This window comes from Bison bison, unplaced genomic scaffold, assembly GCF_000754665.1.
Source record: "Bison bison bison isolate TAMUID 2011002044 unplaced genomic scaffold, Bison_UMD1.0 scf7180017864508, whole genome shotgun sequence".
NCBI classification, from domain to species: Eukaryota; Metazoa; Chordata; class Mammalia; order Artiodactyla; family Bovidae; genus Bison; species Bison bison.
In genome coordinates, this window is record NW_011495064.1 from 2623017 (window position 1) to 2636862 (window position 13846).

At 51.2% G+C, this 13846-nt stretch overlaps 1 protein-coding gene across 2 annotated transcripts in view; it reads left to right on the top strand.

Annotated features, from left to right (window-relative positions):
• Nucleotides 1-4873: 4873 nt before the first annotated feature.
• MAL (mal, T-cell differentiation protein) overlaps nt 4874-13846 on the top strand; it is a 23566-nt gene continuing 14593 nt past the window's right edge. For both annotated transcript variants that reach the window (XM_010829566.1, XM_010829567.1), the window contains exon 1: nt 4874-5077. In XM_010829566.1, the coding sequence (XP_010827868.1) occupies nt 4985-5077 (93 nt within the window). In that variant the 5' untranslated portion in view covers nt 4874-4984. The remainder of the gene's footprint in view (nt 5078-13846) is intronic.

Here is a 13846-nt window from a genome sequence, read left to right on the forward strand (position 1 = left end):
AAATTCTAGGTATTGAGAGGTGAGGGTCATAGGCTTCCACATTGGAGAAGGAAATGGCAACCCACTCCAGTGTTCTTGCCTGGAGAATCCCAGGGACAGGGGAGCCTAGTGGGCTGCCATCTATGGGGTCGCACAGAGTTGGACACGACTGAAGTGACTTAGCAGCAGCAGCAGCAGCAGCAGTGGTAAAGAATCTGCCTGCTAATGCAGGAGATGTGGGTTTGATCCCTGGGTGGGGAAGATGCCCTGGAGGAGGAAATGGCAACCCGCTCCAGTACTCTTGCCTGGGAAACCCCATGGACAGAGGGGCATGGTGGGCTCCAGTCCATGGGGTCACAAAGAGCTGGACATGACTTAACAACTAAACAACAAAACCAAGGGCTGAATAAACAAGTTCCTGCTACTCTTCAAAAGGACATGCCATTCTTCTGCACTGAGTTTCATAATCTGCTTGGCTGAAGTTTTACGGTTTTATTATGTTTTCTGATTTTATGCTGTCCCAGATCTCCAGGGTCCCTATGCCAATGCATAGAACTACGGGCTGGTCCCTGGACCCCTGTTTTTGTCCCAAGCTCTTGGCACTGACCACGCCTTCCAAGGACTAAAGAGACATGGGCACCTGCTGGACTCCCCTCTCTTCCCTGGAGGACTCACACTGGCCTTGGCAAAGGCCCTCATGGCTGCCACACGGGATGCTCCCAGGGACAGTGGGCCCCCCCTCCACCTCTCAGGCTCTCGCATCCCTCCCTCCTCAGCCTGGTCACCTGTGCTCAGACATAGTGGGCGTGGCACTTGGAGGGTGTGTTTGAAACTGACTGAATGAACAGGTCACCAGGTGGAAACTGAAGCTCAGCGAGTTTCTGCCTCTGAGTTTCAGGTCTGCCTCTTCACGAGTCCTAAAAGGTGATGTGCGGGACTTCGCTGGTGGTCTAGTGGCCAAGACTCCGCCTCCCAAGTCAGCAGGCCAGGGTTCAACCTCTGGCCAGGGAACTAGATCCCACAGGCCACAATTGAAAGAATCCGCACACCAAAATGAAGCCTGAAGATCCTGTGTGCCGCAACTAAGACCTGAACAGCTAAATCGATCAATCAGTATCTTACAAAATAAAACTAAAAATAATGTACAGAGTGAAAACAGTTGCCTTGGTTTGGAAGAGATGGGTGGGGGCATCAGTACAACTTTCCTTACTAATATACATTAGTAAGTGTATTTTTCCCAAGAGAAAACAAATGCAGAGAACAGACAGCAAAAGAGGGCCCACCAGCACAGTAGGTGGGAGGCAAAAGGCTTCCCAGGTGAGTGGTTTCTCTGGGAGTGGGTGACTGGTCCTCCAGAAGAGGTCAGTTTCCACAGGGAGGCCTTAGGAGGAAGCCCAGGTAGAAGTGTGAGTCTGAGAGCAAAATACCTGCGATCAAGGCTGTTCCAGGATGCACCTGCAAAATTCTAATGTTTACTCAATTCTTCACAGTCTGAAATGCATGCTGTGTGGCAAAGGCTATTTGAGTGAAACCTGGAAGAGACAAGCTTAACAGGAAGCAGCCGGTCTGCCCCAACCTGCTTGGAGGGTGAGTCGGCCTCTGGGGGCCCCCGGCCCAGCCCTCCCTGTGCACCGAGTGCTTCCTGATATTTTGGGTGACTTAGGCCAGATTCCGGCACAACTCGAGGGGCAGAGGGTGAGCTCTTCTGCAGAGGTGAGGGTCCTGCCGCTCTCCAGGGTGGAGAGATTGAGTCGGATTAGTCTCAGGGCTGGGTTTCCCAGGTCATGTTAGCAGTAAATAACCCGATTGCCAATGCAAGAGACATAAGAAACAGGGGTTTGATCCCTGGTTCGGGAAAATCCCTGGAGGAGGGCATGGCAATCCAATCTAGTATTCTTGCCTGGAGAATCCCATGGACAAACGAACCTGGGAGGCTACAGTCCACGGGGTTGCAGAGAGTCGGACACGACTGAAGCGACTTAGCACGAGCATGCAGCAGTCTCAGGGCTGAACAGGAGAGAAATGACTCAGCTTGAGGTGTGCTTTATGTTCTTTAAATTTTGCTTCTTTCCGCCTGAGCCCAGCCTGCCCTTGGCCTTTCCAGCTCTGCCCCAGGAGCCACTTTGGTCCCCACAGAGATCAGACCCTTTCCGGCCTCCAGGACCCATGTATGCCTCTCGCTTGGCCTGGCACACCCGTTTCCCCCTTCCTGCTCAGGCTGTCCTCAGACTCCCCGGTCTTCTTTTGCCAGAACCCATCTGTGCTGTTTCCTTCTGCCCTGGATGCCACAGGTCTCCCCCCTGCTCCCCCAGCAGAGTGGCTCTGACCCCCTCAGGGATTCCCATATCTATCCTGCAACCTCACAGCATGAGGAGCAGGGTCTGACCAAACTCCAGGGCCGGGTGCCTGCTGCTCCTCTGTAGGGAAGGCTGCCTTCTCCCTCCAGGTAACCACTGCTCACCCCTCAAGGGTCCCTTCCTCCACAAGCTCCCTGGACCCCGAGCCCAAGCCAGGCTGGGCTGCTGGGTGCTCTTGAGTCTGCCTGCACTCCCTCCCAGCACCAAACCCTTTCCACATTTATCATGCAGTGTTTGATTGACCTCTCTCTCCTGTGCTCTAGGGCGAGCTTCAGAAAGGCAGGGATCCACACCCTTGCCAACATTTGTTGTGTTCTTTTCAGTGATAGCCATTCTGGAAGGTGTGAGGTGAGACCTCACCATGGTTTTGATTTGCATTTCCCTGATTATGTTGAGCATCTTTTCATGCGCCTGTTGGCCATTTCCTCTTTGAAAAAATGTATATTCAGTTCTTCAACCCATTTTTAAATTGGTTTTTTTTTTATGTTAAGTTATAGGAGCTGTTTAGATAAGTTGGATATTAACTCCTTTTATCATCTGCAAACATTTTTCTCATTGAGTGGTTTGCCTTTTCATTTGTCATGGTTGCCATGCCTTTCATGGTTGTCTTTGCTGGGCAAAAGCTTTCAAGTTTAATTAGGTCCCATTTGTTTATTTTTGCTATTATTTCCTTTGCTTTAGGAGACAGATCCAAAAAATTACTGCTACAATTTCTTTCAAAGAATGTTCTGCCTATATTTTCCTCTAGGAGTTTTATGGTTTCTTGTCTTACATTTAGGTCTTTGATCCCTTTTGAGTTTTGTATGTGGTATAGTAGAATGTACTAACTTCATTCTTGTATATGTGGCTGTCCAGTTTTCCTAGTACCACTTACCGAAGAGACTGTCTTTTCTCCATTGTATATTCTTGCTCCCTTCATCCCAGATTAATTGACCGTAAGTGCATGGGTTTGTTTCTGGACTCTCTAGTCTGTTCCATTGATCTGTGTGCCTGTTTTTGTGCCAGCACCATACTATTTTAATGACTAGCTTTGTAGTATAGTCTGAAGTCAGGATGAGTGATTCCTCCAGCTCCGTTCTTTCTCAAGATTATTTTGGTTATTCAGGGTCTTTTGTGTTTTAGTACACATTTCAAAATTATTTGCTCTAGTTCTGCAAAAAATGTCATTAGTATTTTGATAGGAGTTGTATTGAATCTTTAACAATATTAATACTTCCAATTCATGTTGGCAAGGATGTGAAGAAAAGAGAACCCCCGTACACTGTTGGTGGGAATGTAAATTGATGATGCAGCCACTTTGGAAAATAGTATGGAGGTTTTCAATATACTAAAATTGGAACTGTCATCTGACCCAGCAATTGCACATCTGGGTATATGTCCGAGAAAACCAAACCACTCCTCTGCAAAGGTACATGCACCCCGATGTTCATAGCAGCATTATTTTCAATCACCAAGGTATAGAAGCAACCCAACTGTCCATCAACAGATGAATGGATAAAGAAGATGTGAGATACACACACACACACACACACACACACACACACACACACGCAATGGAATACTACTAAATCATAAAAAAGAAAAACCTTTTGCCGTTTGTAGTAACATGGATGGACTCGGAGGACATCAGACTAAATGAAATGTCAGAGAAAGGCAAATGCTGTGTGATATTCATATATGAAATCTAAAACTATACAACAAACTAGCTAATATAATAAAAAGAGAAGCAGACTCACAGATACAGTTTTCGAGTGTGTGGGTTTTATGCAAGGGACACAGAGGCAGTGGGGACTGTCAGCCGTCGCCAGTCAAGAGGCCCAATTGCTCTCCTGGGCATGTTCCTTCTCCACTCTGAGCCTGGAGGTGGGGTGACACCCGCTGGAAAGGCTCCTTGAGATTAAATGAGGTCACGTGGGCAAAGAGCCTAGGGGGTGCTGGGCACTTAGCAGGCCCTCAGCAGTGCTGGCTCCCTCCAAGGTCCAAGATTCAAGGCAGGTGTGATTGCCCTTAATCCATCGCCCAGCAGTTCCAGCGCCGAGTGGTGCGGATCGGGGTGGTGCAGAATTCTAGGCTCCAGGCTCTGAGGGCACAGGGAGAAGGCATGGGTGACCGTACCTGGTCTCAGCAGTCCCTGCCGTCCCACGGTGAACTTGGATGCATATTAACGCACCCGGCAGAAAGATAAAAGAGCCCCAACTTAAGAACAGTTTGCGTTATGCTGATCCAAGAGATGCCACGGTGCCTGCGGAGTTTAGGGAGCCAACTGTTGATGGTGATCATTCTTAACAAATGCTGATCACCTGCAAAGAGTGTAAAGCGCCTCACCGAATGGCTTTATTCGGCTTCCGATGGAAGGTAGCGCCCAGACGTGGGGCTCAGGAGTCAAACCCCAGTCTCAACCTTGGAGTGTTTCAGGGCTGCGCCTATGACGCTGGGCAGGGCCCTTGGGGCGCGCCCCACGGTTTCGGGCGGGGACCGGGCGGCGGCGGCGGCCGGGGCTCCTCCCTCTTCGGCCAGGGCGCCCCCGCTCTTAACCCGCGCGCGGGGGCGCCCGGGCCACTGGGCTCCGCCGAGCAAGAGAGCGGTCAGCGCAGAGTCAGAGCTGCGCTCGTCCCGTCCGGTTCCGAGGTCGTCGCCAGCCCGCCAGCATGGCCCCCTCATCGGCGTCGGGCGTCAGCAGCCTGCCTAGCGGTTTCGCTGTCTTCACCACCTTCCCGGACCTGCTCTTCATCTTTGAATTTGTGAGTGGCTGGCGCGCCTGGCGCCGGCGCCGGCGCCGGGAAAGGCAGGTCGGGATGGGTCATGGAGCGCGCTCTCCTTTGCCGCAAGCCGCGAGGGTCCCTGAGCCTCTGGTAGCCGCAGGAGGAAAGGCTCTCCCCAACCCCCACCCCGCGATGCTACTTTGGCCCCTTCTAGCCCACGATAAACCGTCTCCGAGATTTGGGTGGAAAAACCAAACTCGCAACACGGATCAAATGTCGTAAGCTGGCCCGGGTCCATTGGGAGCGCACCGGGTCCAAAGCTGCGCTCCCAACCTGCTTCCCATGGGCTTACTGGCGATCGGCGTCCCTGTAGATGCACCCGGCTCTCCCCAGGGTTGGGATTTTGTTTTAAAATTTAAAAATCAGCAAAAGACACCTGCATATTACCAAGCGAAGGGTGGAGATGGGGTTAATGTCATAGGAGGAGCCGAATCTGGGTTATTTTCCCTTGAACGTTTCTGGTGAGTGAAGGAATTGGCCACCACTTTGATCTGGAAATAACACAACAGGCTGTGACTGCTCTGCCACAGTTATTGTGCTCATTGTGGAGGCTGGGGGAAGGAAGAGGGACCTGAAAGCTGGGCCAGGACTTGGCTGACCTTGAGCATCCAAGGACTTCTGCACCTGCTGTTGGTCCCTCCTTACACTGGAGCCCCAACCAGAGGCTGTGGGAAAGCGCTTCCTCCTCAGGGCTCCTGGAAAGTGCTCTCTGTGGGGACGCTTCAAACCATCCTCAGCCTAAACTCCCCAGGGTCCCAGGCCCTCACCTGGGAAGGGGCGGGCTGTATTTCTTTCCTGGGTGTGGTTCCATGAGCCAGGAGACTCCTGTCCCTGCATCCCCACCGCAGTAGTGGCTGCCTTGAGAGTCAGCTGGTAAAGAAAACATCCAACCTGTTCAAAAATGGACCTCAGCTTCTTACCTCCTGCTCGGTTGGGGAAGGCATGAACACCAAACCCAGCAGGTTCTGTTGCCCATGCAGGGTAGAGGGGGAGCACCCATGGGGGAAAGGGCTGAAGGGGTCAAGGTTGCCTGGTGGCACCATATCACTGAAATTGAGCCCGAACCTGCGTGTATACAGAGTAACTTTAAATCCTGGTGCTAGCCAGAATGCAGGAAGGGACTAGAAGCTCTAGACACCTCTAAGCTCAGCCACACCATTTATAGGTGGGGACACTCAGTCCCAAAGTGGAAGGGGTTTGCATTCACTGGAAAATTCCTTCCCCAAACGGCTCGTCTCTGTGCTTCTATTCAGCACTTAGCCTGAAAATGAGCATGTATAGTAAGCAATAGGTCGTTCCTTCAGAGGCTACTGTATTTACAGCGACAGAGTTTGGTGATTGTAAGTGATGAAGGCTAAAGGTGAGGTGTGTGATGGGGCAGAAAGATTTTTAAGCCACAGAAGGACTTGCTAGTATCTCTTGAGTTGCCCTAATGAGTTGTTTACTCTGCCTTTGTAGCTGTTTGGGGAGCATTATAACACGAAGCATCAGAAAATGCGTTGAGAATTCCTTGGTGGTCCAGTGGTTAAGAATTCGCCCTTCTACTGCCAGGGGCCAGGGTTCAATCCCTGATCGGGGAACTAAGATGCCACAAGCCATACAGCATGGATAAATAAATAAATTTTTAAAAAATGTGTTCATTGGGCTTCACACAAAAGACTCTGGCACACCTTCTTCCTCTTGCCCTGACTTGAATAGGTGAACATGCAGTATTCATAATAGTCAACCAGTGGAAACAGCCCAAGTGTCCCATCAACAGGTGAACAGATAAATGAATAGCGATATTCCATGCAGTGGAATACTACTCAACTGTAGGAAAGAATGAAGCACTGGTGCAGGTTGGTAAACCTGAAAACACTACGCTAAGTAAAAGAGCCAGATACAATAGGTCACATGGCATTTGGTTCCACTTATGTGAAATGTCCAGAATGGGTAGATCTCTAGAGACAGAGCACAGATTGGTGGTTTGCCAGGGGCTGAGAGGAGAGAGAAATGGGGAGCAACTTAATGGGTGTGGAGTTTCCTTTGGGGGTGATGAAAATGCTTTGAAGTTAGATAGAGGTGGTGAGTGCACGTCGTGAAGGTATTAAATGCTATTGAACAGATCAGTTTTAAATGGTTAGTCTTCTGTTGTGCCAACTTCGTTTTCACTTTTTAAAAATTGAAAACTGTTTCAAAAATGACAGAAAAGTATACATACTTTAATAGGCGTTCATGTAACTATCACTCAACTTTGTTATACCTTAATATTTTTCCTTATTTACTCACAGTAGTAAGGAAATAGAGCTTTCAGATGTCATCTAAGCCACCTGGATATTTTGCTATTATCTTACTCTCTTCCCTTCAGCCTCAGGACCACCCCTGGGCTGAACATGTGTTCAATGTTAGACTTTTACTGCACCCCTAACTATTTATGATTACACCTGTGTGGTTTCATATTTTCCCGCTTTATAAAAAGGATGGTACACATCCTTCTTCAACACGGGTTTCATACAACCTTGTTCTGAGGTTTATACACACTGACACTCTTTATTTGGTCTTTTATTGATGGACATTTGGGCAATTTCCAAATGTGATACAGCAGACGGTACTGCCAAAGAACATTCTTGTGTTTGCTCCTGTACTTTGGGGAATTTCTTTCAAGAATACAAAGAGATTTGACTCACTGGGTCATAGGGATTGCACACCCTCATTTTCCCAGTGTTAGCACACTGATGTCCAAAATGGTTACTCCAGTTCATAAGTGGGATTACCAGGAAGCTGATGGAGCTTAATTAAGCTCAGGACCCCTTCTTTCTCAGGTCCCTTCCAAGACTCTGGCTGACTTCGCGTTCCTTTAGAAAGAAGGTCTCCATACTGTATAACCCTCCTGACTCCCACCAGCAGCTTATGAAAGTCCCCATTGTGCTTCATCTTGCCTCACTTGGTAGAGTCAGACTTTGTAATTTTCTGCTAGTCCAATGGGTGTGAAAGGCTTGATTATTTTTTAAATCTGTGGCCCAGCAAGTTGTTGATTACTCACAGTCCATTTTCTCATGCTTGACCTCCCAGTAGCCTGGGAGGTGCCGCAGTCAAACTTTCCGCCTCCAGGTCTGCAGGGTGGACCTCTGCTGAGCTCCCCAAGACCAGGAAACTGCCCAGGAGCAGGGAAGGGTGGTAGCTTGGGTGGAGCAAGGCAGCTCTTCCCTAGGCCTGCACCCCTACCCTTGGGCTCCTGACCTCTGAAGGCTGTGGCAGACCCTGTCTCCATAAGCACCCCAGCGCCACCAAGGCCCTGCTGCTGCAGCAGGCAGCGGGTCACAGGTGTACACCCCCCTCCAGGCGCAGGCAGAATGTCAAATGTCCCCCTCCCCCAACAGCTCCCAGGGCTGTGCTCTGGCCTGTTCCCCCTCACCCACCCGAGAGAATTTTTCCTTTTGGAGCCAAGGCTCTGGTTTCCCTTCCCCCGCCCGCCACCGCCCTCGCCTAAGCCAGGGACTTCATGACACTGTTCAGAAAACAGGATGTTAACATAGGATGCTTTTGTCTCAAGCTCCAGCCAGGGTCCCCAAAGGAAACTTCTTTCACAAAGTGTTGAGAGGGACACCTCCCTTTCAAAACTTTTGGAGGGGTTGCCTGAGAACAGGTTATGTAATAATCTTTAACCCAACTCCCTTCTCCCCAGCCTGCTAGAGGCAGCGCCGTTGACAGCATGGCCGGGACGTTGAGAGAGAACTTTTGTTTGGAGAGTGTGCTGGGGATGCCATCCACTTCTCCAGGCACGCTGCTGCCCCCCACCCCCGCCTGCACACCTCAGGAACCCGAGGAATCAGAGAAGGTCAAGTGATGAGGGGCAAAGCCTGTAGTGTGCAGTTTTAGGGGGTGAAGATGGGGAACCACCTGGAATCGTTGGCCATGTTGACGCTTACAGTGAACTGAACATGTGCTATGCTTGTGCTTCGTCGCTCAGTCATGTCGACTCTTTGCTACCCCACGGACTGTAGCCCGCCAAGTTCCTCTGTCCATGGGATTCTCCAGGCAAGAATACTGGAGTGGGTTGCCATGCTCTTCTCCAGGGGATCTTCCCAACCTAGGGATCAAACCCAGGTCTCCCGCATTGCAGGGAAGCCTGAACATAGTAGTTATTAATACTAAAGTGAGACTTGCAGGGGCCCAAAGTGACTGGGGGCTTTTTATTATTTGACTGTGACCAGAAAAGTCCTTGGACCTCCCTGGTAGCTCAGCTGTTAAAGAATCCGCCTGCAATGCAGGAGACCTCCGTTTTATCCCTGGGTCAGGAAGATCCCCTGGAGAAGGGATAGGCTACCCACTCCAGTATTCCCAGGCTCCTTGATGACTCAGATGGTAAAGAATCCACCTGCAATGCAGGAGACCTGAGTTCGATCCCTGGGTTGGGAAGATCCCCTGGAGGAGGGCATGGCAACCTACTCCAGTGTTCTTGCCTGGAGAATCCCCGTGGACAGAGGAGCCTAATGGGCTACAGTCCATAGGGTCTCAAAGAGTTGGACATGACTGAGCGACTAAGCACAGCAGAGAAAAGTCCTGGCACTTACCCTAGAGCTTCACCTGTCTGGGGAAAGGCAGAACCACAGAATGGGAACTAGACAGTGGGGGTGGGGTGGGGCCAGGATAAGAAAGCAGTTTTCTAATGGGAGGTCGGCATTCTGGCTCCACGGGGAAGGCAGCCTGGAGACCCCTAGGGGATGAGAGCTGTAGAATCCCAGAAACCTAGAGTTTCTAGAGCTGGGGGAAAAACAGGCTCAGAGAGGGGAGGCACTCGCTTGGGAACTCCATCTCCAGGATGGGCCTCCTTGCAGTGACAGCAGGTCCTGAATTCGCCCCAACACCCATGACAAACTTTTGCCTACAGGAAATGGGATCATTCTGCCCACTTGGCAGCCCTGGGTGAGGCCTGGTTCCCTCTTCTCCCCTAGCTCCCCCAGAGGGTGAAGGGACAGTTCGGAGATCTTGGGGAGCCCACACCCACCAAGGCCTTGTTGCTACAAACACCCTGGAGGCTCTGAGCCGCTAGCTCCTGGGCAGGTCCAAGAGTCTGCATGTGATGCCACCGCCTGGCCCCCAGTGACCCAGCTGGGTCTGGAGTGGTCCTTGGGAGGCCAGTCTACACCCTGAATGTTTAAGGGGGGACAGTGAAAGGCTTGGGCGGGGAGCCGGGCGCCCTGAGGTTCCCCTGGGTTCCTGGCAAGCACCTCTCCTCCAGTCACCAGAGAGTGGGGGCCGGCCCTGCTGGCCAGTGCTGGCCAGCCTGGCTTCCCTGACTGTGCCCTCTGACTCCTGGCCCTGAGTATCTCCGGTGTTGCAGGCCCCTCCCTGCAGCTGTTAAGGGCACAGCTGGGTTTTTACCTTTCTTCTTCTCTAAAGGGAGGGGAGGTGGAAGTCTCTCAGGGGGTTGTCCTTGGAGCTGAGGTACACTTGACTTTTCACGTTTTTCAAGAACGGGAAGGCTACTTTGATCAGGCAACAGTGACTTTGAGCTGTTTTCTGGAAAATGCTAAGCGTGAAGATGCACTTAGCTCCCGGATCTGTGTGTTCAGTTCATGTGTCATCACGACCAAGCCACCTTGAAAAAGATTACTTTTTAAGTTTTCCATAAGTCACCCCCAAGTCAACGCTGATGGGGCCCCTTTCTCTGTCTGAGAGCTGTCAGAAGAGATGAGGCAGGTTCCAGATGCCCCTGCAAAGGCACATCTCACACTCAGGGTTAGGCTGGCTATTTGTACCCACAACCTCCATGCCCCCCACCCCCTCCCCCTCCAGCTGCCAGAGAGCATGGAGGAGGGTCACACTGCCTGCCGAGGCTAGCTCTGAGCCGCTGTAGGAATGGCTTGGCTTTTTTTTTTTTAAATTGAGGAACAGTTGATTTGGAGTGTTGTGCCAATCTCTACTGTACAGCAAAGTGACTCAGGTTTACACATGTATACATTCTGGTTTTATTTGTTTTAATTTGTTTATATTTAGTTGAAGGGTAATTGCCTTACGGTATTGCAGTGGTTTCTACCGAACATCAATATGAAGCAACCATAGGTTTACATTCTGTTTTTAATATTCTTTTCCATTATGGTGTATCCCAGGTGATTGGATATAGTTCCCTGTACTCTACAGGAGATCCTTGTTGTTCATCCATTCTAAGTGCAGAGGTTTGTATCTACTAACCGCAGACTCCCAGTCCGCCCCTTGCCTTCCTCCTCTCACCTTTGGAAGCAGGTCTGATCACTGTGTCTGTGCATCTGTTTCTGTTTCGTAGCTGGGTTTGTTTGTACCATAGTTTAGGTTCCATGTACAAGTGATATCAGAGCTTCCCAGATGCCGCTAGTCGTAAAGAACCTGCCTGCCAATGCTGGAAACGTATGTTCCATCCCTGGGTCAGGAAGATCCCCTGGAAGAGGGCACAGCAACCCACTCCAGTATTCTTGCCTGGAGAATCCCATGGACAGAGGAGCCTGGCAGGCTATAGTCCATAGGGTGGCAAAGAGTCGGACACAACTAAAGTGACTTAGCATGCGTGAATCGACTTAGCTCACATGCACATAAGTGATATCATATGGTATTTGTCTTTCTCTTTCTGACTTCCTTCACTTAGTATGAGATTCTCTAGTTCCATCCATGGGAGAAGGCAATGGCACCCCACTCCAGTACTCTTGCCTGGAAAATCCCATGGGCGGAGAAGCCTGGTAGGCTGCAGTCCATGGGGTCGCTAAGAGTCGGACCTGACTGAGTGACTTCACTTTCCCTTTTCACTTTCATGCACTGGAGAAGGAAATGCCAACCCACTCCAGCGTTCTTGCCTGGAGAGTCCCAGGGACAGGGGAGTCTGGTGGGCTGCCGTCTCTGGGGTCGCACAGAGTCGGACACGACTGAAGAGACTCAGCAGCAGCAGCAGCAGAAGCAGTTCCATCCATGCTGTTACAAACGGCATTATTTTGTGCTTTCACATAGCCGAGTAATATTCCGTTGTATATGTGTACCATGTCTTCTTTACCCAAGGGCTTTGCTCTGGACTCAGGACACATTGTCTGGGGGAAGGGCTGGTATGGGGACTGGGCCACCTGGGGCCGGCCTCAAGGTGGGATGGGGCCAGTCTGCACCTGGCTGAGGGCTGGCTCTTCCTGGATTCAGTGCTGAACGCCAGCTTCCACCCCTCATACAAGCCTAGCTGGGCTTCCTCCTGGCTCTCACTTGTCACCTGGTCTTGGTGCTTTGGACCAGGGCCCCTGGGGTCAGGCATTGAGGAGATGCCCCAGAGGGTGCTCTTTCTGGATGCTGAGGGATGTGAGGACAGCAAGTGACTGACACCCCTGGGCCCTGAGGCACTGCCTTGAGGAGATGTGGGCCAGCTCCTCACAGCTTCCAGACTGTCCCACGGCGCATAGGGCAGGGCCCTGGTACTCTGTGCATCATGGGACTCTGACTTGCCTCCTGCATTCTGGTGGGAAGTTGTGGTTCCTGGTAGCCTCCGGGTGGGCAGTCTCTAGTGGTGTAACCAGTTCTGAGGGTAATGTAGCAGCCTTGACTCTCCGCCTCAATTCCCAGGCTCCCTGTCCCTCCCTTTTCGTTGTTGTTCGGTTGCTGAGCCATGTCCGACTCTCTGTGACCCCATGGACTGCAGCACATCAGTCCTTCCTGTCCCTCACCGTCTCCCCGAGTTTGCCCAAGTTCATGTCCATTGCATCAGTAATGCCATCCGACCATCTCATCCTCTGCCACCCTCTTCTCCTTTTGCCTTCAGTCTTTCCCAGCATCAGGGTCTTTTCCAATGAGTCCAGGTGGCCAAAGTGTTGGAGCTCATCTTCAGCATCAGTCCTTCCATGAGTATTCAGGGTTGGTTTCCCTTAGGGTTGACTGGCTTGATCTCCTTGCCGTCCAGGGGACTCTGTCCCTCCTACTATGTGATTGAGCTTCGTCCTCAGCATCAGTCCTTCCATGAGTATTCAGGGTTGGTTTCCCGCAGGGCTGACTGGCTTGATCTCCTTGCCGTCCAGGGGACTCTGTCCCTCCTACTATGTGATTGAGCTTTGTCCTCAGCATCAGTCCTTCCATGAGTATTCAGGGTTGGTTTCCCGCAGGGCTGACTGGTTTGATCTCCTTGCCGTCCAGGGGACTCTGTCCCTCCTACTATGTGTTGAGCTTTGTCCTCAGCATCAGTCCTTCCATGAGTATTCAGGGTTGGTTTCCCGCAGGGCTGACTGGTTTGATCTCCTTGCCGTCCCAGGGACTCTGTCCCTCCCACTATGTGATCAATATTGCACTCACACTGGGACAGAATGACCCGTGCTGAATCATTTTAATACACCAAGGTCCTAGGACCTAAAAACATCTGTAGGAACTAGAAGAAAAGCTGTCACACATCGATGGGCAGTGGGAAGAAGGGCTACACAGCCAGTCTCAGCTGACCTAAAATTCCGCACTGGAGCCTTGGTTCCTATTAGAATGCTGTCGGGCTAGGAGGGGAGGGGCAAGAAGAGAGGAGCCGGAAGGAGGGGGAGAAGTACCCCCTCATGCTTATAACCAGTGCCATGAAGAGAGAAGGGTACTGGGGAGGAGGAGATTTCCCTGCAACCCCCAGGAGAAGGGAATCTGGCCTGGACAGGGGCCCACAGTCCATACCCGTCCTATTAACATCAACTGCAGATCTGAACTCACAGCCTATCTCTGAATCCCAAACCTTTATCCATCTCCTCACCAACAGACTCAAGGCCCCCTGGGTCCTGGCCTCACCTTCAGATTAAA